Here is a 27,205-nt window from a genome sequence, read left to right as displayed (position 1 = left end):
ATGTGAAAACAGCTAATGAGATAAAGGTCTGGATTTTACATTAAAGACACCGGAGACAAAGGAGTGACAAAAGTGTTCTGTAAATAAGATTTAATCTTTTAGTCTGAAAATGTATAGCAAGTCATATAGTGCCCTACCTATATAGTACAGTTCTCATAATCACAGGACAATTTACAGTTGTGACTTTTGGGGGATTTCTATGTCAGTGTCAGAATATCAAGCATAAAAAGGCTGCGTCAGACAAACCAGGTCCAGAATCTTAACGTGGTGCGAGTGCACAGTTAAAGGGTCGATTACAGTTTTACACAGGAAGTGATTCAGACAACGGCACGACACAGAAACCTATTAATCAACTGACCGTCAGCATCAATACATTATTATGATAATATAATTTATTGCACAAGCCAAACCATATTCAAACATTCTGAAAGAAAGATAAACTGATTTTTTCTTCATCTAAAACAAATAAATTAAACCTAAATCTTAGAGTAAAACTGGATTCATGGAAGATTTGTGTTTCTGGCATATTTTCTCTTAATTCCCTCATACCTTTACATATATTCACACATACAGCAGCCCAGCCACACCCACACAAACACACACACACACAGAGATATAAAATGACAAGAATGCAGAGAGAAGCGCTCGATCAGGTCCATGGCAGTCTTCCCCTTCATCATCTTCAGCAGCAGCGGCAGCAGCAGCAGATTCTCCTCCCAAAGTACCCAAATTATTCAGCAACTCATCGTAACCAAGGCTGCAAAGAGACGGACATGACACCAACTTGGTCAATCGATAACAAATCAATGAAGAATTCATTCATCATTTATGTTTTATATAACAGCAAAGGAGGCTGAGGTGAGTTCAGCCAATGAGCTAATTGAAAGCAGAGTCCTGCACGGGGTTGGCGGACACCTGCAGGGTAAACCACACAACGGTTGCGAAAGGAGTAAAAAAAAATACATTTATATAAAATCCGGACAGGTAAAAATGAATTAATCAGCGAATAAAAAACCTAGAAAGCCGCACGGTTATTGATATGGTGAAAACCTACAAACAACTATGAACGAGCTAGTTCGTCGAAATAGCTCACATAGAGTAAAATCCAGCCAGTTGTGAATATGTTCTCAGTGGCTTTGCTGCCGTACATGGTGTGAAAAAAGTTGATCTTTTGAAAGCCGCAAGATAGGCACATGGTCGCTTCGGAAACACAGTGGACAAGAAGACAGAAGGACCAGGATTTGAAGTGAGTCGCTGTGTATATAGCATGTTTGTTAAACACATGGGTCAAAGCGTCGGACATATGTTAACGGGTCGGGATTTGACGTGGATGTAATAGCGGGTAACGGGCTGGGTCTGATATGGAGCTTTGCTCGTGCAGGACTCTGCATCAAAGTATCCTGAGGAGATAAAGAGATGCTCACAGTCGTTTTCGAGTCTTCTATATCCAAAACCTTCTGTGCTTGATCTGGAGAAAACTTCAGCATGGAGGTAATCACTTTGGCCATTGTCTGCGGATGAGAAGGAAATGAATAAATGAACAAACAAATCCAAACGCTTCACAAATGACATTTGAAACAATGAACTCTGAACTTCCTCAACCTCAATGAAGAAGAGTTTGTCATCTTCATCTTTCATTTCAATATCCCTTTGACAAACACCAGACACACACACACCTCTTACCCTGACACCCTGATGTAATTATAATGTACTTGGTCTGAGACAATTTAAGTCCAACAGGACAGAGAAAACGAAAGGGAAAAAACATTATCTGCATAATCAACTCCAGGCCTATCTGCCAGGGAGCATGCATTTCCCTGTAAACGCCGGGGATAATCAGAAACAGGGCTGCTGTGTAGGAAACCTAACCACTCCACTAACACTGAACAAGGCCAGCATGTCTTTAAATGGCAATTCTGCGTCATGCAGGATGCATGTGCGAGCAGGCAGGCCGGGGGACATCCTCCTCCAACACTGGGGAGGTCTGCCATGAGGCCATAAAGACTAACTGTTTGCTGAGGAGCAGAGAAAGTCCCGCTGACTTTAGGACCATGTCAACAGCACTGTTAATTAAAGAGATCACTGTTAATGTTACCAGAGCAAACTGGACATGACGTGACTTCTACACGACTTTCACACTCGCTTCAAAAATAATGGGATGGGCTGATATCATAGGTGGTCATTTTGATGAGGTGATTTTGAATTGTTAAGTTTAATTTACTGAAAAATTATAAATTTATAAAGTAAAACATATCAAACTTGAACTTGAACTTACATACATCATTTTTGTATGTACATCATGCATAACCTCATCCTATTCTGTCTAATTTTCTAATTTAGTTTTTTTATGACATTGTGACTTTACATCAATCTGATTATAACCTTGGTTATATCAGGTTTTGAAAGGTTTCCTTGGGTGTTTAGAAAGGTGCCATGAAAGGTGCCAGACATCCAGACAATCATCCAGTGCTTGGGATTTTGAAATATTACAAAATAAGAATAAAGAAAAGAACACTTAGGAAAATTAACAATCCAAAAATATTTTTTTGTGTATAAAAATGCAACATACTTTTGTTTCCCGTCCCATCATGTATTCAAAAAACACTTTCCTCAGGTACTCCAGCTCAGTGGTTTCTGAAAGAGCATCAGTGCTGTTGAAACCAGAATCTGTAAAAACAAGCAGAGCCAGACATTTCCTTATAAATCCACTATAAAGTAAATGTTATATTTAAACAGTTACAGTAAACAGTTTTAAATTATCAATTTGTTTATAGAGTTTTATGAGACTATGTGTAAATACTCTGCTACCAATCTGTCCAGGTCTCTGTTCTAAGATATAATTTATCTCCAAAGAAGATTTCCATGCTTACTACAATAAACAAATAAAGAATAAAACATTGCTTTGAGATCCAAATTGGAATATCAGTCTAAAAACTTAACTAATTTGGTTTGTAAACGTACAGTGTGTGGTTTTTCTTCTCCAGTTTTGAAGTATCACCATTAGACATTTAAACCCACTCCAGCTGAATTGTCACAGCCGACAACAGCATGTTTGTTTTAGCAACCAAACACAGAACCTCTTTCTGTGCAGGCATGGGTCCGAATTAAGCTCCAAGCACAGGAAAGAATGACGAGACTCAGCAGGAGCATTTTAATAATACAAGAGTCTGAGAATGAACTGTTTAATTCTCAGCCCCAAAGCTATAACACCATTATCCCTTTAAAAACTATGAATCAGAGAATCAGTGGGACAACTCGGGCAGGATCTGGTAACACTTAGGCTTCCGCTTCAACAACTGAATAATCCCCATCATTTATTTAATATGGAACGACACCCAAATCGCAACCTGCTTCGCGGGAATACAAATTCAGACGCCACCTAATGTCCCTGAATGGGCCGGGAGAGACCGCACGTTTAGTGTAGTGTAAACAACTCTTTTATCTGTGCTGGGAAGTAATGCGTCACCAATAAATCCTCCTCCTCGCCTTTGTCCTCCTGACCCCATGTTGCCCCAGGCAAGCTACAGACCTGAAAACACTTATCAGCAGCAGTACACCTGAAACCACAGCTCGGTGGGTTAAAGCGGCTCAACACAATGAGAGGCGGACACTTTCACTGATAAGCACAGTGGTCCAAAGGAAATACAGGATGCAGCAGGCGTTAGGTTGGAAACAGTATGTGTGTAGGGGATGAGTTGAGGAGTCGGTGTGTGCTGCAGGGTCTTGTGTGGGAAACATTAAGACCACGTTCTGCAAAACCCATTAAATCCAAGGATGGCTTCTTCACTGCCCCCCTCCCCCCCTCTGACAGCAGCTCCTCTTTATTACACCAGCAGGAAAGGAGGGGAGGATTCACTCCGTCTCTCTAAACACCGTCTGTCACACACACGCAGGCACCACGTTAAGTCGAATATATAGTCGAGGATACAGCTTTAAGAGGTTGATCAAGACCTCGACAACAAGAGCTGTATGACGAACCCCGACTCCGACCGTAACCAAACCCTAATTATATCCACAGCTCTAACCTTAACTCTAACCAGTCGACGTTAAATCACATTTAAATAAAAATGTCCTCAAAAGCATAGTTTAACCAGTCTAGAAAATAACACGTTAGCACACATTACTCAGGATCTGCATCTCTTGCCTCATCTCTGATTCAAGTTGATGTGTTTACTAGAAGATTAGGCAGGAGACAACTCGGAGATCTGACAGAGCAGCAATGGTTCTGAGACAATTACTATAAAACCATAGTAACACGATATAAAACTATTTTATCAGCACAGTATTGGGACCATATTGAAAAAAATAACCAGTAAGAAGAACATGTGCTTTCGGGGGCTCCACTTCTTCTAGATCCAAGCTCTTAAATCCCAATAAGGTAATGGTTTCTTGAGAAACTATGAAACCCCCTTTAAACAACACACAAACTAACGATAACCTTACAGTCGACCACAACCAAACATGTCCTCTTCCACATTCCTCATTTTAATGCAGGTGAAAAGCTGATCCCGCTTTAAAATGACCAAATGTCGAAGCTACACAACCAAAGCACACAAACATGCACTGCCTTACAACTGCTAGAAGCCCACTTTTATGTGACTCGCTCGCTAACTTCTGGATATTGTCCAAATGAATTATTTGACTGTTTATTACAGTGAAAGGGCAACAGACACCGGCTTTGTTTGATTTATTTTTTCCAGCTGACTCTATTTATGGCTACAACTTCAACAAATAAGATGTGTATGATAAACCATCTGGCCAACCCTACCTTTAAGTAGCCCTTATACTTGCCCGCCCTAATAAGCTGTAATAATTATGTGTTAAAAATCCCTTTATAAATAAACATTGGGTGACCTATCGTTTACTGTAGGTTTGTTGTTAATGAAACTCTCCTGCGTTCAGATGCTGTGTACGGGATCTTTGTTTAGCTGATCCCAGGGGACATATCTTCAAAAAGCAGATCTAATTGATTCATGGTGTTAACATTACCTTTGAATGTGCTCCCGAGATGAGTTACAACCGTCTTTCGGGTGAAACATTTAATCTTGTCCTCGAGCGAGTGAATCTACCGTGGAGAAACACACAAGCATGCAGAGTTTAACAATACAATAGGGCTATCGGACCCCACTTGGTTAATGCCATGTATTAGCTTAAATTGTTGCATGTGATATAAACATTTTGTTGGTCGTCCTTTGGGCATATTTGTGAGAGTGACAATGTGTGTGAGAAAAACTGTAGGAGGCGTTGCTCTGATTGTTTATGGGGTTAAACCAAATGTAAACAGATGTGCTGCGTAATTAAGTTGATGCAGCGGGAGAGCAGTAGCTGCTCTTGCTACAGGCCACAGAACCCTGGGAATACTCTGTGTGGGATTTGCTGTTCACTTGTCCCCGCAGAGAGCGCACACACACACATACAAAAACACAAAGACACACACACACAAACACAATGGGGTCGACACTTACTCTCTCAACAAATTCCTGCTCCTTCAGCCGAGCCTCGCTCAGCAAGGTAGTCTTCTCAGCGAGATGAGTCTGAGGTGAAGGACAGAACATTAATTATCAGAGAACTGGGAGGTGGAACAAGTAATACAACACACTGATAGTATGAGCTCTCGCATGATGCATGCTTCCTCGATCAAAGACCGGCTTTACAGTGATAATGGGCTGAGATGATATGACTCATAAAACAGTGAAACCAGTGAAGCTGCAGACGTACCTGTAGTTCTTCTGAGCTCATCTGTACCAGAATTAAAGAGAAATAAGAAGATACTGGGAGTAAGAACAGAATATTTAAGATATATTTGTGGTAACAGTGAAATAAAATTCAACAAATATCAATCAAAACCAACAATAAATTTGTCATATATATTGTTTGTGTATGAAAATCCTGCTTGAGCTGATTCCTCTGTGCCACAGCTCCAGTGTTATCCGTTCACACCTTTCATCTTCACCATGAACATAACTTTAAACCTCACTGCCGCTCTTTTCATGGGATTTTTAGCCAAAATGAAAAAGTAGAACATAACCTGCCTCATCTTAAAATTTCACAGTGCAATGAAAGGACTTTTAACACACTGAAAAGAGTGTGGTCTCTACGGAAAGACATGCAGACCCCCTGTCTAAATGAAGAATGGTTCGTGAGCCCCGTGGTAAAGAAAAGCCTCCTGGAGCGTAAACCCGTTCAATCCACCCATAAAAATTATGACCTCACTAGGGAAAAATGCAGCAGAGGGCGCAACGTAACTCTTTGTTTGTGTGCATCTGGACAGGAGTAGAAGAATCAATGAAGGGGTCTCATGGCGCCCTCAGCACCTGGGTAAGGGCATCTCTCAGAACTACTTCTGTCCTTTATGGACTCTTGCCAGTAAACACATCTTGAATGCGAGTATTGCTGTGGTATAAATCTTCGGCTGAGAATCACCTCGCATGATGATAATTGAGAACAGGGATTGAGGCTGGCTGCTGCCTCGCGATCTCGGTTTGCCGAGGAGAACATTCCTGAGCGAATCAAACGAGCTTCACAGCATCCGGTGCTCTTTGGAGAGGAGCCACGCGACCGGAGCGAGACACTGATGGCAGCAAAGAGCGAAGGCATATTGTCTCCAAGCTTTCAGACAAAATCCTTCAATTACGAAACAAGGCAAAGGAAAAGATAACCGGTAGCTGCTAAGTCTATAATCCTGAATATGAACTTTCAACAATAAGGCGACTGAAGGGGCCATGTGATACTGAAACTAAAACGCACCTGGATTAAGCTGCCATTCAAAACTAGAAATGCTTCTGTCAAAATCCCAGAAGAAAACTGAAAAAGTGATTTCATACAGCTGTTGTTATTTCGTGCAGCCATTGTTTAGTGACTTATGACTTCAAATCAGTATATCAATTTAATCCTAACCTCTAGACTCATATATAAAGAGCTGATAGCTGCAGGTATGAATTTCTACATTGTGTAAATGGGAAAATGTCCCTAATGCATCAACCAGTCGTAAAACCAGTCACAGATGTTTGACGAGCTGGTGAAAATGTACAGAAGGTCAGAGCTGTTTGTACCTCAGCCGGGCCGTGGCTAGTCGCTCGCAAATCCTCCAATTCCTTCTGGACCTGCCACACTCGGTCTCCCATCTCCTCCTCTCGACTCTACAAAAGAAAAACAGATAATAGTGGCTGAGTCATTTCCTATTTTCATCTCAGCATCACAACTCAACTATTTTAGGGCAGGTCAGTGCCTTATTTCCGACCTCTGTCTTAAATTACATTTGGAGACAGTAACAGAGGGAAATTTCATACCAGCCACTGACTGCTTGTTAATGATCATTTAACCAGATCCACGAGATCACTGATTGGTTTGAGGAGCATGAAAGTTACGTGTGCTACATTCTTCACAGTCACCAGATCTCAACCCCGCTTAACAGCTAGGTGAGATTGAGGAGGATCTTTTAGAAGATTGGTGTTGAGTCTTCTAATATTATTCAGACCTCAGTCAAAATGAATGCCATGGTTAACTGAAGCTGTAGTGGCAGCGCTCGGTGGTCATACACCTTCCTAAGAAACTGTGTGTTGTTTTATCGTTTAGTCCTTCCCCTGTCTGTGTTTATCATTCTGAAAGTCTTCACTGATAATTAAGTCAAGTTCTTATAGATCCTGGTAGAAGGCTCCATGGGGATATGTGAAAATACTGTGTATTAGAATAATCTATGAATTAAAAAGACATATGTTTATCATGTATTATGTCAGTTTAAAATCAATAAATGAAATCAGATGACTAATGGTATCCAGGGGTTTTGAGTTTGGGTCCAAGGGAACATCTTCCAACTAGTGCAGTGATAGCTTCCAAATGATGAGAGAATTCAATCTCCTTTCTACAGTAAAACTATAAAAAAAAATGTTTTACTATACCTGTATGACCTCTTCATATTTCTGAACAGTTCTGTGCAAATCATCGTCCTTCTGCGTGATCACCTTCCTGAACTGACTGGCTTCTTCACGGTGGCTGGTGATGAGCTCTGCTTCAACACTCTGGGCCTTCGCTGTGTCGAGGAGCGGGACAGAAGCCAGAGTTAGCAAATTAAACCAGAGTCATGCTCCAAACCGCTCACTCACAACCCATCTGGAATTTAACAGGTTTAACCAGGGAGGAAATAGGGAAACATGCTAAATCAGTTCCACTGCTCCAAGTGCAACAACCCCTTAATTTTGTTCCACCCAGTGTCAAGAGGAAATAAAACATGTTTCCATGTTCCTCCACACTATAGTTGTACATGGAAGTCATCACCTTTGCTATTATAAGTCAGATACTTGGAAGCTTGACACATGAGCAGACTGCATTGTACCAGAAGGACTTCACCACAACAGAAATACTTATTTTAAAGGAGACATATGATGCTTTTTCAGTTTTTCTTTCATGAAGTGTGTTATAATGGTTTTTGTGAATATTTAATGTCTGCAAAGTTAAAAAGCCCAAAGCCTGTAAAGTGAGCTCCTCTCTCCAAAAGAATACACTGAAGCTCCTGAAAACTGATACTTCTGCATCATCTTGATGTCATGTGAAGTCACAAAGGTCTGCATTTGCATAAGGATTTTCAGCCACACCTCCAAAGAAAGCCGGTTAACCAATCAGAGCAGACTGCTCTTTATCAGGAGGGGGACAGGAGCTGAAACCAAGTGTTTCAGACTGAGGCTGAAAAGAGGAGCTACAGCAATGGACCGAATGAGGAAAGTGATGTGTTTTCTGACCATGAGAGCATGTGAATCTTTACAAATTATAACACAACTTAAAATGATGAACCTGAATGTAAGCATATGTCTTCTTTAATCACTAATATCCAGTGATTCAAATCTCATCACTTTGAATTTGATGAATGTAGATTTACTTTCTTCCGCCTCACCAATGGCTTCCTTTACTGCCGATTCTAGCTCCGACTCTTTTAAGGCCATTTGTGTGTTGATCTCTCTCATTAAATGCTTGATGGCAGAATTGTGCTTCATTTCCACATCTTCCAACTCCATTCTATTACAAAAGAAGGTAAAAGCAGTGTAGTGAATCAATTAGGACAACACAAGCATGTGTCTAAATATTACAAAAGAGACAAAAGGTCAATGCAAATGTAGGATGTCAATGGTTAATTACACATTGTTACAAATACCTTGATATCATGCACTTACTTCAGGTTTTTCTCGTTCTCCTCTAACAACTCTTTCTTCATGTACTCTATGTCCTGTTCATGCTCCTTCCTCAGTAATCGCACGTCTTTCTGTAACCTGGTGAAATCCTTGTGGATTTTCTCCTTCTCGTTCGACACCCGACTCAGTTTGCTCTTGAGCGACTCCAGGGAATCGCCGTCCTCTTCTTGCAGGGGAGAGTGGTTGTGCGTTTGGTTTTCCATCACGCTCTTGGTTTGCTGTGCGCTGCTACATTCGACCGTCATCTCAGCCACAACTTCTGGTTGTTTAATAGTTTCCTGATGCTGATTAAGCCGGGCTTCCCTCTCACGCATCTCTTCTTTCAGATGATTTATTTCTGCAAGGAGATTTTGATTTTGCTCCTCTGCTTCTTTCAGCTTTGCTTCGATCTCTTGCAGCGCTGATTTAGCTTCTTTGAGTTCCCCTTGTTGAGCTGTATCTGTCTGAAGTAAGGTCAACTTCTCTTCATACATGGTTTTCAGTTCTTCCACAGACTTTTCTTTCTCAAGCCTCTCATATCTCAGCGTCTGCTCAAGTTCTCTCTCCTGCTCCTCTCTAAGCTTGACAAGAGCTTCCTCCAAAGTTTTCAGTCTCTCCTCTAATGTTTCTATTTGTTGTTGGCCTGACGTTTCGCTGCTCTTGATTTCCTCCACGCTGGTCTGAAGAGCTTTGATCGTCTGCTCTTTCTCCTCAAGCTGTGAGGTCAGCTGTTTTTTAATCTGACCGATTTTCTGCTCAGCTTTCTTCTTCAGCTCTGATACTTTCCGAGCGCTCTCTGCTGATAACTTCTCCGCAGTTGCCTTCAGACTCTCCTCTTTGCTCTTGATAATCTCGCTTTTTATTCTTTCAAATTCTTCCCTCTGACTCTCAAGCAGGAGTTTACACTTTTGGTTGTCTTCTTCGAGGGAGTGCAATTTCCCTGCCATCTCCTGCTCTGAGTTACCGCTCAGAGCGCTCTGCATCTGGGTCTGCTGCAGCTGCTCCTCCAGCTCCCTTTTGTTGCTCTCCCTGATGCTGTGTTGCTGCTTTAGATCTGCTGCGAGTTGTTCGCACTCTTTTGACTTTAAGGCTAGCTGCTCCTGAAGCTCGGCGAGTCGGGAGACACAACTCTCCAGCTCCGAGGTGAGTCCGCTGAGTTTCTGCTCTTTCTCGCTCAACACCTGGTCCATCTCAGACTTGCTGATGGACTGATTGTCAATACTTGCTGTCAGGCTTCGCAGAGCCTCGTTCTTTTCAGACATTTCAAGCTCCAGCTCTTCCAGCCGGGCCAGTAGAGACGTGATAGTGTTGTCATTCTGGACGAACTTGATCTCTGCTTTATTCTCGTACTCAGACAGTCTGCTCCTGAGCGCGTCTGCCTGCTCCGACGCAGACTTCCTCTCTTGCTCCAATCTCTCAATGGTCTCCTTCATCTGAACAGCCTCCTGTTGTCTCTCCTCTTCATACTGCTGCTTCAGATGATTTATGGCTTCCTCCTTCTCTTTTACGCAAATTTCGAGCTGATTTTTCAAGTCACTGACGATGCTCTCCAAATCACTGATATGCGCCTCGTTTGCTTTCATACTATCTGATATGATTCTGTTTGCTTCCCTCAGCTCCTCGATTTTCTGAACCTTGTCACCGATAGACATAGAATGATTCTCCTTGACGTTTGTTAAGGCTTTGATATGCTCTGCGTGAGCACTTACCTGAGCAGACGTCTGTTCTAATGAAATGCATAGATTCTGGTTCTCCTCCATCTGCCGATGGAGAGTCTCCTCTAAAGTGCAAATGCGATCTGCTTTAGTGAGGATAGTGTTTTTGAGATGGCCTACCTTTCTCTGACTACACAGGAGCCTGTCCTTCAGCTCGTTTACCCTACATTCAACTCTGTGACGGAGTTCATTAGATCCACACTCCACTTGAGACTGAACCTCCTGACAGTAATTCTCCAGTTGCTTATTGATCATAATTAATTGCTGCTGGAACTCTGCTTCCTTGGCTTGGAGTTGACGGGCAGCTTCCTCACATTTATTCTGCAAGTCATCACTTTCTTTAAATCTGGAACTTTCCAGTGCTTTCAGCTGCGTCTCGGTTTCCTCCAATTTATCTGACAAACTCTTCATCTTCTCTCTGCTCTCTTCCTCTTTTGCGCTCAGCTTGTCTTGCAGGGCGTTTCTCTCATTCATAGCCTGATTCAGGTTCCTCTCCACTGACTCCATTTGCTCTTTCAACATCGCTTCACCCTGGGACAAACTTTCCAGCTTCACTGCTGCTTCGTTAAGCTCTTCCTGCAGCTTCTGCACGGTGGTTTCTCGAATCGCCAGCTCTTCCTTTAAGTCCTTCATTTCACACATAACTTGATCAGTGTCCTCTCTGCTTTTGCCAAGTTGCTGAGATAATTCCACCAATTCCTGAGCCTTCTCCTGCAGAACGACTGAGTGTTTTTCCATCAGTTCCTCTTCTTGCTGCCCAAACTTCTCCTGCCACTGGCGCTGCATCTCCTCAGCCCCACGCTTGTGGCTGTCACGTAGCTTCTCCACCTCCTCCTTATGGTTGGCCTGCAACTCTGTCATTGCAGTGCTCAGGCCATGGGAGCTTTTTTGGGCCATCTCGAGAATTTTCTCTTGAACTTGTTGCTCTTTCTGCTGAAGCTCTGTCGCCTTCTTCGCCAGCTCCTTCTTCATGGTCTCGTCGTTCTGCTGAAGCTTTTTCTTAAAATTCTCCTGCATCTCTTTGGCCTTCTGCTTGAACTTTTCCATTTTTGTTTCCTGTGATTTTACCTTAGTTTCCAACTCGGTTATAGTGTTTTTCATCTTCTTCTCGTGGGCATTTTTTTCATCCAGCTGTTTCTTAAAGCAAGTTTGTTCCTCCTGCTTAGTGTTCAGTTCTGCGGTAAATGACTTCTCTTTCTCTGAAATATCTTTTTTGGTCTGTTGTAACTGATGTTCTTGTTCTTGAAGCGACTTTTCTTTCTGTTGACAATCTTTCTTTGCAGCTTCCAACTGATGCTCCAAATCTGCCAAATCTTTCTTACACTGATCAAGCTCCTCCATGATTTTACTTAACTGTGCATTAGACTCTTTAAGGCTGCTGTACTCCAACTGGGATTGTGATAAACTCTGTTGCAGCTCCTCCAGTTCCTTAACCTTGACATGTAGCTCCTGAATATTGGAATTTGATTGTTCTTGTAGTGTTTTTTCTCGAAGGACATGTTCCCCAATTTCCTTTTCCTTTTCCCTCAAAACGATCTGCATAGCGTTAAGTTCCTGCTTCAGAGTTTTCTCCACACCTCCGAAGGACTGCTCATGCTCCTGTTTGATGTTTGCAAGCTTGACACTGTGCTTTGCCGCTTGATCCTGAAACTTCTTCTTGTGCTCCTTCCGAGCTGAATGATGAGCCTCTTCAGCTGCCACCAACTTCTCCTCCAGAAGCTGTTTAGTAGCCAAAGCCTCAGAGTGTTCGGAGGAAAGAGCCTCCAGTTCTGCCTGCTTTGCATCCAGTTTCTCAAATGTTTTCTGGTTCATATCTTCAACATGTGCTTGGAACTGCATTTCTTTTTCCTTCATGAGGGTTTCCACTTCGACTCTGTGGTTTTCTTTGAGCTCCTCAACAACGGCATCGTGGTGCTGGTTGACGATGCACTTGTGATTTTCCATCTGCTCCTGGTGCTTTTCCTGTAATGCGCAGATTTGCACCTTGAGTTTATCTTGCAGCTCATCCATCTGACTGGAAAGTTCATTGGACAGACTTGCTCCCTCTTCTGAGAACTTCTCCATAGAACTCTCTAGCTCCAGTATCCTCTGAAATCACAGATATGCAGGTCGTTATTTTTTTTCACTTCGTCATCACAGTTTATCATTTCACATGATTGATACTTCTATATAAACAAACAGTTGATGGATTATTTTATATCGGTGGGGCTTCAAAGAATCGGAAGAAGGATGTGTTTGTAGGCGATTCAAATATTTAACTTTCTATTCAACTAAATGTGTTGTGCTTCGTAGTAAATTTAGCTTGAGTATGTATAGTGAGTAGTTTTTACAATGAGTAAATCATTGACAATTGAAGGTGTATACACTTTGGTGTACACTGCATTTACTTAACTTGCCAGATAAACAAAATCAAATGATGACATTTTTTTTGTATTCATCAATTAAGTTATTAAACAGTTAGGGATGGTAATCCTGGAAAAAGAGCAGGCTACACTTTAAAAAAATGCAACCCCCATCCCAGCCCCTCCCATTAGCCCTCTGAAAGCTATGCCCCCAAAACACATGAACATGAACTCCCTGAGAACTGCTTGAAGCCGACCTTATGTGACTCGCTCAATAAATTCTAACCATGATCTCTGCTTCAACAGGGTGTGTCTACACAGCTGAAGATTCTGCACAGTGAGAGCACAGGCAGTGCAGGCAACACAGGCCTGCATGTCGGTAATGACAGTCACTTATTTAATTTGGACTGAATTAAATGATTGGTCGTGTTTATTACACTCCTGTGAGGGGCCACTGACACCAACTTTTTTCTTTTTCTTTTCAGATGACTATTTATTGATCGGGACGTGCAGAAAAAGCTAAACACCTAAAGCTTTCACACAGACGTAGTTAATAACTGCATTAGAAATAGTGAAAAATAGACTCACGGTTCTCGCAGTTTCCAGCTCCAGCTGTAACTCTTTAACCGTGCTCTCGGCTTCCGTCCTCACAGCAGTCTTCTGTAAATCGGCATCCTCCAGAGCCAGAGACGACTGCTGTTCCTGCTCCTTGGCTAACTGGGCAAACTCTGCTTTGCATTCCTCCTAAAAAGCACAATCATGTCAAATCCAAATTTACAGAGTAATTGTTTTTCATCTGATTGCTTGTTTATACTGTGAAATGATATTTGTGAAATCTTTTGGCACCTACCACAGCTTTGCTGATTCTGGCATTTGTCTCTGCTTCTTTAGTAGCCAGAGTTTCAGAGTGGAGTTTTTCCAAACCAGCCACCGTCTCCTCAGATGATTTCTAATAATAACAGATCTGATTTATATAGCGCTCTTTTTTGTTAAACACACATTGTAAATATCAAAGTGCATCAACAGTCAATAAACAGAATAAATTTGCTTTACACTGAAGAAAATGTGAAACACTGTGATAACGACAGCAATTTTAATGTATTAATGACTTCTTCAGAAAGAATGTGTCACTCCCTGACCTTCATGATGATGACGACCTCCTGTTTGACTCGTGTGAGTTCCTGCTGCAGTTTCTTCCTCTCCTCTTCACCCTCCATTTCAATATTTTTCACTTGCTCTTCCAGCTGAACCTGCAGCTGCTTGCGGGCCTCTTCCGCCTTCTGAGCTACACCCAGTGCTCGTTCAAGTTCTTCAAATGCTTTTTGGGAGAAAAACAACATGACGTTGGAATATATTTATAAAGCATATTTTTGCTGACTATTAAGAGAGGTGAATTCCACTCACCTGATTTCTCAGCCTTTTCTTTTTGGTCCTGTAATTCTTCTTTCTTGGAAGTAGTCTGCTGGAGCCTGGAGCGAAGCTGCGCAATCTCCTCTTCTTTAATTTCCAATGTCTCATGCATCTGCCGCTTTGTCTCAGCAATGACCATTCCCTGCGAGCAATGAAAGAAAAACAACCATATGAGAAAATGAAACTGATGATGATGTGATCTCTACTATATCTGTATATTAAACCCTAACTCAAGCCCTGTGTCTCTTTTCATTCAGCTAAGGAGTTTATTTTTGTCCACCTATTATTTTGCAGTACTACGCAAAAACAGAAAGAACTGCATTGCATGCCACTTAGGGGTACACACACAACGGCAGCTGAAACTATGAGATCTGAACGTCTGTGTGGATGGTAACAACTTATGGGAAATAGCACGAGGGAGCATGAGACAAATAGCATTGCAAATAATGCTGCACAAAGCGGTACAATACAGCAACGGAACACAGCAGTAATTTAAAGTTCTCCTATTATATTATGAGAAGTGTAAAAAACAGTTTGGCTCATAATGAGACTGTAGTAGGACATATAAGAATATGGCAACCATCACAGTCTAGTTACTAAAGGGGAAACACTGCTTTGACATGGTAAATAGGGCATTCACTTTGGCGGACATATGCTGGTTGTTTTCAACCTCACAAGCCTTCAGTCTACATCACAAGAGATATCATGAGCTGCTGTCCATCCTGCACAGCTGAGGTCAAAGTTTAAGTGAAACAACATGGGGCGTCAAGGTGTCTTTACTCAGGGGCAGAGTGAAAAAACGTGTCCAGTCTTCTAATACAACTGAATCTGCAGGACCGCCAATGAAGATATGACTAGAGACTTAAAAACCTCCTCACCCACCTTGTCCTGCTCTAGCTGTTCAATTAGGTTCTTGGCGTCACGCAGCTGAGTGATAGACTTGGTCTTTTCTGTTGTGTGCAGTTCCTTCAAACAGAAAACATGAGAGAATTACAGATGACAAACATCCCACTTTACACTGGGCTGTCTCTGACTTTCAAGCTCAACTTCTGTTTACACTTTGGTCAGACAACTTCTAAATGAGATGTTTTCTGCACCACACAGGATTCCTCACCCACAAGCCGAACAATCATAGTGTACACAAGCCCTGCTAGACCAACAAGTCCACCCAAATTACAGCCCAGTTTAGCAGCAGTGGCATGTAGTTGCTATGTCTCCCTGCCACCACAGCTTAACTGGAGGTTACTAAACAGGAAATGCTGGGTTGTCTCTGTTTCTCAGTTGTTTGATGTGTGTGGACCACCAGGCATCAGTGTCTACGTTGCCTTTTTATCAAAAGTTCAAAATAAGATAAAACTAACATGAAAAATCAATATTTTCCCTGTGAATGTACAAAAGAAAGAACAGGATACAATGCTCTGTACACCAGATTGCAAATAAAGATTCTGAAAACCCTCGTGCCATGGGACAGGAATCGCAGACAGATGGTTTGTTTTATGGGATATTTGTCTGAGGCAGGGGATGAGCACAGCCCAGCCCAGCGCTTCCAGGATGCCTTCATGCTGCTTAAGAAGGCTCTACGCCAGTTAACCTCTGCTTTTCCAGACACGGCAAAGGCCACGGCTCTCAAACAGGGTGCAGGTTTAACATACAAATCATGGCATCAACTGAAAGCACCTTGATCAACATACAGCCGGTTCTAACAGTGTCTTTGTAACAATATCTACAGTTTGGAGAAGCCAAATAAGCCGGCCATACCACTGAAGCTAAATCTTCTGAAATCGACAAAAACAATGGTTCAGTCATGTCACGCTGACATGACCTGAACCCTCGTCCTGGAGTGTGGCCAGAGAATTTGGATGTTCGGACACTGAGAACCACAGCAATGCACAGTGTCACTGAGATAATGGAGTCATATTATCAGTGGACCACAAAGTCTCTGGCACACATTCTGCAGCCGAACATGAATTACTATAAACAAACTGATCAGTCATCCGAAGCGGCTCGGCTCGGCTCCAGTTTAATCAAACCTCTTCGTAATTACAGTTTACTGCCACATCAATTTCTAATGAGAGGCTGTTGCCATGAAATTGCTTTTAAAAAACCTGACTGCCTCGAGAAGAAATTGTGACAAAGAGTCACAGTGTATGGGCAGATGTTTTCTAAACTTTTATGGATCAATTTGGATTAAAATGTGCTGATATTTAAGTATGCATGTGGTCACTCCTCAAGCATAATAACTATCATCATATCATATCTCCTCTTAACTACCTTCATCTTCTCGAGCTCCTGCAGTCTTTCCTGCAGCTGCTCCTGCAGAGTTTCATTCTCACTGCCCAGCTGGGCGCTGCGCTCCTTGTGTGTACGAATCAATTCTTTGCACTTCTGCAGAAGGCTCTCCTGTCTCGTCACTCTCTTCTGCAGAGCCTCCATTAGTTTGGCTGGATCACTGTTGCCCTCTCCTGCCCAGAAAATACATTACACTAATTAAAAAGTAACGGTATAGTTTCCTAGACATGTCACATGAATATAACCCACAATATCTTCTAACTGATTTTTGGAATTTGCCATCAACTAAAGATGAATAAAAAGTATGCTGACCCTCAGACTCAGCTCCTTGCTCCTTAGAAGGACTTTGTGCGGCAGAGGCAGAGTCTTCAGTATCTCTAGACTGAGGGACTTCATTTTCAGGCGGAAGAGTTTCATCAGAGAACACCTTGACTCGTTTCTTCAACAGAGCAACCTGACAGGAAAAAACAGAAATCACAGTTAGTGAAAAAAATCTCTCTGACTACTGAAGACAATAACAGGTTACGTTCTGCTTACTTTCAATTTAGCATTTAATGTATGGCTTTTTTCCATAACTAAGGTTTTTATCTGTACAGTTTTTGCAGATGTTGCAGGAGGAGAGCCAAGAACCAAGATTTAAAGTTCTATAAACACATCAAAGAATAAATCATGTTAATTTATTATTGCATTGAATTTAAGTAGATAAAAACATCTGTACAAATACATCTGTTGACAATGTTGATTGCTAACATATATTTCCTAATGATACAAACATAAAGTCATTATTTTACTATTTTTAACCTCTGTAGCACCATCTTTATTCCTGTGTTTTAGGGAGAAAAACAGTCCAATGCTACATCTTGGACTGTGTGTGTCTGTGTGAAGTTCCTGATCATTGACCAGTCGAGTGTTGAGTGTTGCGAGATAAGCCATTGGCAGCTGATCTTTCATGATGAATTGGCACGAGCCATTTCTATTTTTGGATCTGTACATGTCAATGACATTTCTATCATTTCTCCTACACGCTCTACCCAGGTGCCACCTCCCTCTCAGTCCAAACAGCATTACCAGTATGTTGGAACACGTGTCATGTGAGTCTATGGTACATGTGTGAAAGGGAAATTCTGGACGATGGCTGGTGGTTCACTAGTGAAAAAGGCTAAAATAAGACGTCTCATGTTAGTTCTCAGTTTCTCTCCGAGTGATCAACTTGCAAATATGGTCAATATCACAGCACAGGCTTTGTCGTTTTAGCAGGATAGAGCAGCAGCTTTGAAACTGCTTGGAAGGGACTGTAGGATAACTTGTTGTCTTAAGGTTTGTCACAGTGTGTCTGGCAACAGGAGCAGAAACAACCATTTAAATGAGAGCAGCTTTATTGTAAATCCAGTTGTATTAAAATACTGTGTATGTCAAAACAGAGAGAAGCAAAGAGATAAAGGGCTGTAAACAGACTTGACACTTGGCAAAATACAATACGAGATGACAAATACGCTAACTGGCATTTTGTAGATTCCTTAATTTGACACACTGTTCTTTTGAATGGTTCAGCTGTAAACAAGGTTTAGACTTTACTAGGTTTAGTCAAACTTTTTGTCAGTTTTCTCTAGCAGGGTAAAAACTGAATTTATGTGCAGTATTGAGTCAAAACTAATAAAGGTATAAACTCTAAAAGCAGTTTATCAGTCACAAATAAAACTGACCTGTGTTTGGAGGACAGTGATTCTCTGGTCTTTCTCCTCCAGCACAGCATCAAACTCTTCCTGTAGGTGTTTCTTGGCCTGCTGATCCATTTGAAGCTCCTAGACATCATTCAATATATAAAACTATTTAATTAAACAGGCGGACAGATATCGATGCATAGAGACATAAAATTTAAAACTTAGAGCCGCACCTCCCGTAGCTCCCCTATCCTGCGGAGAGCTTTGTCTTGACTCTGACTGAGGATGACCTGAGGAAGAGGAGAACAGAAATGAAAATCTGATCAGCTCAGGATGGTACATTTGTTCGGACCATGAACAAATGACGAAGAAAAAAAACTTCGAGAAAAATATCAAAAATAAAACAAGCAAATTTACCTGTGTTTTTTCTTTATCTCGCTGGACTGTTCGGTACGCAGTGACCAGCTGCCAAAAAAAAAAGGTGGAGGTAAAAGAAGAAGAAACGGAGAGAGAAACAAATCCTCAATGAGAATACATAACAGAATGTTTGTTTAAACATTTGTATAAAGATTTGAATCTCTTTGGGACTTGTGCAACTCTCACCTCTGAGTACTTCCCTCTGTACTTCCCGAGACTACTCTCCACCTGGAACAGTCGGTGCAACAGCTGCTCTTTGGAGAGGGACTCGGCGGTTCCTTGCGGCTCCTCAGCTTCGCTCTCTATGTCTGAAGGGGGATCGTATGTGGGGGCACCTGGGGAATCGTTCTCTCCCAAAGGAGTCAGGGACTCACGCGATGAGCTGCGGACCAAGTTGTCTTTGGAGGGGGAGCGGAACAGACTTTCTGCTCGACTGGCACCGCCACGAATCAGCGACTCCATCGAGGGAACTTTGAACTGGAGTTTCTGAGCAAATGACTGCGGCTCCTCTCTCTGTTAGGATGTTCAAGATATTGCATGAAAAAATAAACTAATCAAATAATGAGACAGCATCAGAACATTAAAGTGAAACCGCAACAATCTACTTTTATGGGTTAAACATGTCTCATAACGCCACCCAGTGTTTCAAACCGTCTTAGACCTTACTAGGCCAATGCTTACGTAGAGAGTCAACTGACATCTCTACATCATGAATTAAGTATATATTTGAAAAAGTTCACAGCCTATGATCAAAGGTGGGTGCCCCTCGCACCGGCACCAGCGACAGCTTGTCAGTGGGGATCTTGAAAGCGAGGCTCATTTTTCAAAATCTATGCTGAAACTAAACCCCAAACCCAGGTGGTTTAGGTTTATAGGAAGGTGTGTACGCGCCAGTACTGCGTTCTCAGGTAATTTTCGGGAATTTCCAAGACTTACGTGAGGAGAAGCAATTCCGTCGCCATTGATGCTGCCTCTGGGAGACCTGACTGGTCCTTTAGAGGCACCCTGCAGATTAAAAGACATAATGAGAGGAAGGAAAGGTGCGCTAGTGAATTTGTCCTGGACCAGTTAGTCATCCACACCCAGCGTGGCTCTCCCTGATTACTCTGGAGGGAGCAATATTAGTATTGCTGGGAGCAATGCAGGGGCAATGGGTACCCTCATGCAACTTGGAAAAAACAGAGGGGTTATATACATAAAAGAGAAGGCATCTCTACTGTACATGAAACAAAAAAGGGTTAAAAATAGACTCTACAGAACAGCCATGAGGACAGAACAAACAGACAGTTAAAAGTCAAGTCGAAGAGCCGGTATTTGAATTAAAGATGCTTGGCAATGCGCTCGCAGCTGTATTATAAGAGCACAAAGACATAACCGAAGTGAGTGAACATTGAGCAGCTCAGTTGGTTTAGTTGACTTGTTAGAAGCAGGAACAGAGTAAGCACATTTTCTCCTCCTCTTTTCCATCTCCGAGCTTCTCCCTTACTCAGGATTACTGTGCAAAATATTTAACGTTTATTTCCTGTTTCATATGAACATTTTCTTCATGGACCAGTAATCACTGTTGGCTCTGTGTTTTAAGAGTCACTGTTAAAGTCAATAATGAAGAATGGCTTATAAAGTATTCTAGTTATTTTTCCAGGGCGTGTTTTTTTCTTTCAAAAATATTAAATAAATGTAGGTCATTATGTGTGTGTATGTGCATGTGTGTGGGGCGTGGAGGTGAGGGACTTCAAGACAGAGCTTCATTCAAGCAAAAGGCACTGTCCCAAGGATTATTGAAGCTCTAATTTCACACTTATGGTTTCTGTAGTAGAAATGAAAGTAGACATTAGTTGCATTACACCCCTATAAAGACACACAGGTCTCAAGCTTTTAAGAAAAATTATCTTTGCAAATGGTTTACAAAAGGAAATAAATTCTGTATTTTTGTTACTTATCAAGGACCCATACCAGGCTAAATTCTCAATGGCAAACATCACTTGTGTTCACTTGAACCTACATTTCTTTGACATTTTTCACAAGTGTTATTTCACTAAGATGCTGTTGAAGGTTGGACCTCGACCAATGGAGATCTAGTTCAAGGAGGGCAACAGTAAACTTGACTTTTATTTTTGTACTGCATGCTTGATTCACAATACACAAAATACGAAGACGTTCTGAATCCAAAATCTTACCATGACCATTAACTTGATAAGTAAAGCACAACATTTTAAAAGATTCCTTAAATAAGTTTTGGCTCAAATGACAAACATGGCTAGCAAGGTTGTTCATCTAAATACAAAAATCTAAAAAACGCAAATAATGAAAAAATTTGATTTGATTATGATTTATATCATGGGATTCAGCAATCAACATTGTATCAGGACATGTTGATCAAATTTTGTTAAGATGTAGATGGAACATGACACAGACATTGTGATGGATTGAAGATATTTATGGTTTATAACAATCTGTAGCTGCAACCCGATCATAGTCTGCAAACTATAAACGATCCACTGAACTCTACAGACAAACACCTGATAAAGAGTATATAAGCTGATGAAAAGGTTATAGACTGACCAGTTACATAGAGTACAGCTTTTTCAACCATATTTAGCTTAAATGTAATCAATCAACAGTTCAAGGCTCAAACACTGACACAATTCACCAGCATTTCCTCACTAGTATTATTCAACACTGACACCAGGACAAGACTTTTATATTCCTTAAAATTAATGTCATACAGTTTTCTAATATAAACTATTAAAATACCCATATTAATGGACAATTAAATCAGTCCAACAAAGAGTGGCTGAGGTAAACAAACCTCAATAAGCATTTAAATTCAGAGTTTTAAAATAGATAGTGCAAAACAAAAATTACAAATAACAAGCTATATTAAATACACACTAAACCGAAACACACATTTCTGGCAAAAATGAATTAATTCATTAATGATTATTGGAGCTGTCTGACGGTAAAACGTGTTGTTTGTGTCACAAATGATGCCTTCAGTTTTCTTGCTGCTTCCACAAATAAATATATGCCATCCAGTTTTTAAGCTCCACGAGAGCAAAGGGACGCTGCTTTGTTTGTTTACTTGGAAGAGTTACAAACAAATTGAACTCAACTGCTTACACAGCCTGCCTGCGGGTTGCAAAATGAGAACATCAACTCTCCAAATAAACAGTCTTGTGGGGAGAAGGGACAAAGGCCTTCAGGCAACATAACAAGGAGTTGAGGGGCTATAAGGCAAGCAACTAAAGGATCTCTAATAACAAGGGGGCAGTATTAAACTCTATGGCAGGTCATAAGAACTGAAAGGTGAGGCAATAAACCAGCATACGGCAGAAAGCACACAAAGCTTCTATCCCAAACTGTAAACCCCAGTAGATGCAGGTTTAGCCTACGTATGAGATGCCTTCTTGATGCTACATCCAAACGAAACAGGAGACAGAGAGCAGGGAACAAGCTGTCCCTTTTCGGGCCACAAGTCTACCAATTCCCCAAAGGCGCGGAGACAAGAGGAAGGATCAGGGCAAGAGGAGGAGGAGGAGGAGGACGAAGAGGAGGAGGAGGAAGTGAGGACACACTCACCACACTGGCTACCTGGGCCGTTTTCGGTCGATTTGAATGGTCCAGAGCAAAGATAGTATACTCAGAGAGAAAAGCGGGCTCTGCTATCATCCCAGCCAGCACCTGACCCCCCCGTCAGTGCCGTACCGGGACGAAAAGGTGGGGGAAAGGAGAGGGACACAGAGAGCAATGAGAAAAAAACAACACCATGAGAGTGACATAGCGCTGAAGGGAGTGTCTGGCAAGACTGAGATGGATGGAGAAACAGACAGTGTTGAGAGGGGGAGAGAGGTAGAGAGAGACTACATGAAATAGGAAGAAAAATAAGAAAAGCGAGAAAGTGAAACACTCAATCAACATCAATGTCATGAATAACAGTTTGACATCTCTGCATGTATCGTCTTAGGTTATGGTGTCATCGCAGACAGGTTTAATCTGTTCAATGATCAAATAAAAACACAATTTCAGAGTGTGTCAAAGTGTTTGAGAAGAGAAAAAAAGATGCTGTGATGATAAGAAGCTTCTAAGTCGAGGGTACGCGAACCCAAACTACACCTGAGCCTGACCTTCCAAAGAAGAAGGGAGAAGGTATAGAAGATATAACTGTGATCAAATGAGGACATGGTCACTTACACAGTGGTCTGCTGGGTTGCAATGTAGAAAACTTGTCATGAATAGGTCATTAGGCCCATATTTGATCTCAAGATCAAAAAGACTGTAAACATCAATTTATGCTCTGAAATATATGTATTAACCACACATTGCATCATCAGCCTCACAGAGGTGGTCAGTGACACGCTGCAAGTCTACGTCTGTCTAACGAATCAGAGACGTCTTGTCCACCAGGGAAACATATTGCAGCAACACACCCGAGAAAGAAAAACACTGAGAGGAGGATACATCAATTATTCATACACACGCTGAAATACGGTCTGCTCACCACCAATAAAATGTCCTTCCCAATGCTTGTAAATGGGAATCTCTCCTTGGCGAGCAGTTATGGTTCAACTGTGAAATATAATGTGTGCTGTATTGTTAAATGAGCAGTCGTAAAATTATATTTGATTTCATGCAGTGATAGTTAATAATAATAATAATAAATAAAGAACCATAAAAATGTCTTGAATTTAATCTAAATACATCTTAACACATGCAGTTAAGATGAAGAGAATACTTAAGAGACCATACCTGTATAAGAAATGATGGCAATACTGATTTGATCTATAACATCAATTATCACACGGTAATTCCATTTCCATGTGTTCCTTTATCATCCGTTAAATTATAAGGACCCGTGATGAGAACCTTTGCTTAAAGCAATGGAGCAGCTTTGATTGAGTAAATGTGTCTTTTATTATATCAAAATCAAAGTAATCAGTAGCGACCAGATAATTGTGGATGAGTGATAAATAATATAATTATCTTATACTCTCAGAGATCGGTAACGGATTTAATTTCACTTGGCAAAGCAATCGAAAGGGACTGGTTTGTTATTGGGAGAACATCAAGCGTTGCAAAAAACAAGACAGGTTTTTGAGCACTGACAGAAACATTACTCTGCACTGAAAATAGGAACACAAGCTGGGGGGGAGGACGTGGCATCTCTGCAGGCTGCTGCGGAGTTTAAATATATTAGACATTTACACAGGCTGACACCATGCTCACCTCTCTGTCACTGGGAGAAGGTGATCCATCGTGATGGAACGGCGGAGTTTGGCTGCTGCGCCGCTCACCAGAGCCCATCTGTTAAAATCAATGAGTGCATATAAGTATATGTGTGTTTTATGTTACCTCTTTAGGACCTTTTTCGGTATAAACACTGACATGTCAGGAACAACAGATATCATAGGGAACAAAGCCTGGTCCAAGACTGAGGTAAATCTAAATGTCTGACGCCCTGGATAGGTTCCTGGTAATACATGAATTGTGGTTAGGTTGAGGATTGGCATACATTGATTCATGGTTAGGGTTTGGAATAAGATTTTGATTAGCCTGACCACAATGAATGGAAATCAGTGCAAAATCCTGATTAGGATAGCTGTGCAAACTGTACGTATGTGGGTGTGTTATCTTCTTCCTTATTCAAATAGGACTATAGGAGATTTTCAAGGATTCAGGTTGAGACTTCAAACTCTGCTCTTTGTAATTGTGACCCCACTGTGTGTCAATCTTTACCTTTGAACCCAGTGAGCTTAACATGCTGGTTGTGCAGCAAGACACTGGGTGTCAGGAACTACAAAATCAGACAAACTTTAGTTTCTTTAAACTTCTTTAAGTGAAGTTTGCATACTACTGTAGAGTAAAGTCGCCATTACAAAAGGCTGTAAAAGGTAGTCAAGGACAAAGGAGGTTTAAAATTAATGAATTTTACATGTTATAGCTATATCAGAGTAAGACTAGGGGATAAAACAATATCTATGAGAATTAATATAATTTTCATCAATTGCAATAACATAAACCCCAATATATGTAACCACATACCGTTTAAGCATTGTGTTAACACAGTGAGCACTATAACACATAATTGATCAACCCCAGATTCATCAAATGTGTTGCTGTTTATCAAATGTTTGTCATTCTCTGCTCATAAAGACAATTATAAAACTACAACTTTCACTCAGGAGCAAAAATGTGTCTTTTAACTTGACAGAAATGATGATGTGACATTTAAAATCATAATGCATCGGTCCACATTGTTGATGTAAGTAAGCTGAAAAAAATCTGTGTTCAAACTGCAGGGCAATAGTTAAAACATGTAAACACCAGAGTCAAAACCCTGATCAACTCCACAGACATCTGAGGAGAGGTCGAACCAGGACAACAGGGAAACTAAACATGAAAGCAGCTCTGGAGCATCGTTTCCAGCGAGTATTCACTTTGACCTTTACGTTGGAATCAGAGTTCGGGCTTCTCCTCATCTTTTATATTTGCATCCTGGCCACACACAGGCAGGATCTGTATGTGACAGGTGAAGCTGCCTGCTGTCATCCCCACGCAGCCCACATAAACAGACACGCCCATGTTGTCTATCACATTTTAAACGTGTTTCACCCACTCACAAGTTCACGGACGATTAGTTTCTTGTTATTTGACATGGTGGGACGACCAGATATACCAGTTTGTGGGTTATCTACAGCAGCTAACTGCCTTAGCATGGTGCTAACCTTTAAAAAGCCCCAAGAGCCGACTCATGGAACAAACTAAATACAGTTGAAAGCTCTATTAGTCAATTATGTATAAATAGACTCTTCTCGATGAACTAATCAGTGACGCGGCCTCACGCGTCCTCGTCGAGCAGTGTAAACAGACGTTAGCTTAGCCTCTTAGCTCCCAGCACCACAACCGACCTGGGCCTGCGGCGGTGACTGCGCATTCCTCTGCGGCGACTGCTCCTCGGTGATCTTCTGCTTCAGCTTCTTAAACATGGTGTCGAGCGGACGCGGCCTGGAGCCGACGAGCAGAAAGTTACAGTCCTCCTGAGATGTGTTTTCCTCTAGCTCAGCTCTGACAGCCACGGACTTCCTTGTTCGGCCCTGATCCGCCGCAGGTGAGCGGCATCTCTGCGCATGTGCGGCCAACGTGGAGGAGAAGGGAGACGTCACAGTTAAAGGGATAGCCCGGACCCGGACTCGGTGAGCTGCAGCGCCTTCAGTGGAGGAAGGAAAGGACACCCGACAAGGGTTGCAAAATTCCGGGAATTTTCGAAGTTGGAAACTTTCCATGGGAATATACGGGAATTAACGGGAATATACGGAATATACGGGAATTAACGTGAATTAACTGGAAATGTTGTGGGTCATTTATACTAACTGTATTTACCTGGTGACAAAACAAATATAAACATTTTGTTTTGTCATAGGCTGATTTGAGCCCTGAGGAAACTTTGGGCACTTGACTGTATGCTTCGGCATCGTTGTGTCATTCTTAACATAGGTCTTTGCACAGTATTTGCTAATGTACACAGCCTTTCCTTCTACATTGGATGGGGTGAAATGTCTCCTTACATTAGATAGTGCACGTAGCATTGTTCTGTAGAATAAGATGAGGAAAAAAATTGTAAAAAAACACTAATGCAATGCCAGAGATATAAATAGTTAGCCAAACAATTGGAACCGCTGTAAACATATTTTACAATTGATGGATAAATGAATGTAAATAGGCTAGATGAACAGATGAACAATCCTCAATCAACATGCTAATATATTTCCCCCAGTAATATCATCTAAACTTACCTGAATATAGTCCTGCACACTACAGCAGGCCTCAATAGCCCTGCTGTAGTGTGCAGGATGCTGGGAATTATCTGTGCATGTGATGGAAGAATGCACAGTGGAGGGTTGAAATTCAAAGGGGAAGCGTGTACTGCATTCCATACATCTTTAAAATAGAGTTTGGAATGATATTTTTATTGCTCAGCGTTTAATTTGCGTAGTTGTTTTTTTTTCAAAATTCCCCAGCTAAACTTCCCATGGAAAGTGTCTGGATAGTTCCCGGAAATTTACCGGAAACTTTCCGCCCCTTTGCAACCCTACACCCGACTGATCAGGTCACTGAAGGAACATTAACTTTTATAATGTGGTCCAATGGTGGTTTGTTTTTTAATAACAGGATTCTATATTGAGAGAAACTTATTTTACTAGTCTTATAAACAT

General features: G+C 41.5%; 1 protein-coding gene across 4 annotated transcripts; it reads right to left on the bottom strand.

Moving 5' to 3' along the window:
- Positions 1 to 75: 75 nt before the first annotated feature.
- On the bottom strand, positions 76 to 26,099 carry golga4 (golgin A4). Of its 4 annotated transcripts, none has more exons than XM_061087903.1 (25): positions 25,901 to 26,099; positions 24,219 to 24,296; positions 22,575 to 22,676; positions 19,932 to 20,000; positions 19,182 to 19,508; positions 18,996 to 19,043; positions 18,812 to 18,868; positions 18,621 to 18,719; positions 17,230 to 17,371; positions 16,900 to 17,090; positions 15,511 to 15,594; positions 14,623 to 14,770; positions 14,358 to 14,536; positions 14,069 to 14,167; positions 13,807 to 13,962; positions 9,165 to 12,964; positions 8,873 to 9,009; positions 7,899 to 8,029; positions 7,053 to 7,139; positions 5,719 to 5,739; positions 5,466 to 5,534; positions 4,990 to 5,065; positions 2,570 to 2,667; positions 1,425 to 1,511; positions 76 to 757 (listed from the first exon to the last, which is right to left on the bottom strand). In XM_061087903.1, the coding sequence occupies exons 1-25, from the start codon at positions 25,976 to 25,978 to the stop codon at positions 743 to 745; spliced, it is 6,378 nt and encodes a 2,125-aa protein (XP_060943886.1). In that variant the 5' UTR covers positions 25,979 to 26,099; the 3' UTR covers positions 76 to 742. The 4 variants fall into 4 exon arrangements, with proteins under 4 accessions (XP_060943886.1, XP_060943888.1, XP_060943889.1 ...); XM_061087905.1 differs by having other exon boundaries at positions 8,888 to 9,009; XM_061087906.1 differs by lacking the exon at positions 15,511 to 15,594.
- Between the last annotated feature and the right edge of the window lie 1,106 nt (positions 26,100 to 27,205).

The sequence above is a fragment of the Limanda limanda genome, chromosome 15 (assembly GCF_963576545.1).
Source record: "Limanda limanda chromosome 15, fLimLim1.1, whole genome shotgun sequence".
Taxonomy (NCBI): Eukaryota; Metazoa; Chordata; class Actinopteri; order Pleuronectiformes; family Pleuronectidae; genus Limanda; species Limanda limanda.
Note: the sequence above shows the minus strand (reverse complement) of the source record. Positions and strands in the feature narration are given on the sequence as shown.

Excerpts from the sequence above, each read along its gene's own strand:
- golga4 (XM_061087903.1), bottom strand. The coding sequence starts at position 25,978 with ATGTTTAAGAAGCTGAAGCAGAAGATCACCGAGGAGCAGTCGCCGCAG. Across the intron at positions 14,771-15,510 it reads AACAGCTAGAGCAGGACAAG|GGAATGGTCATTGCTGAGAC; the intron begins GTGGGTGAGGAG and ends CATTGCTCGCAG. Across the intron at positions 2,668-4,989 it reads TCTCGGGAGCACATTCAAAG|ATTCTGGTTTCAACAGCACT; the intron begins GTAATGTTAACA and ends TTGTTTTTACAG.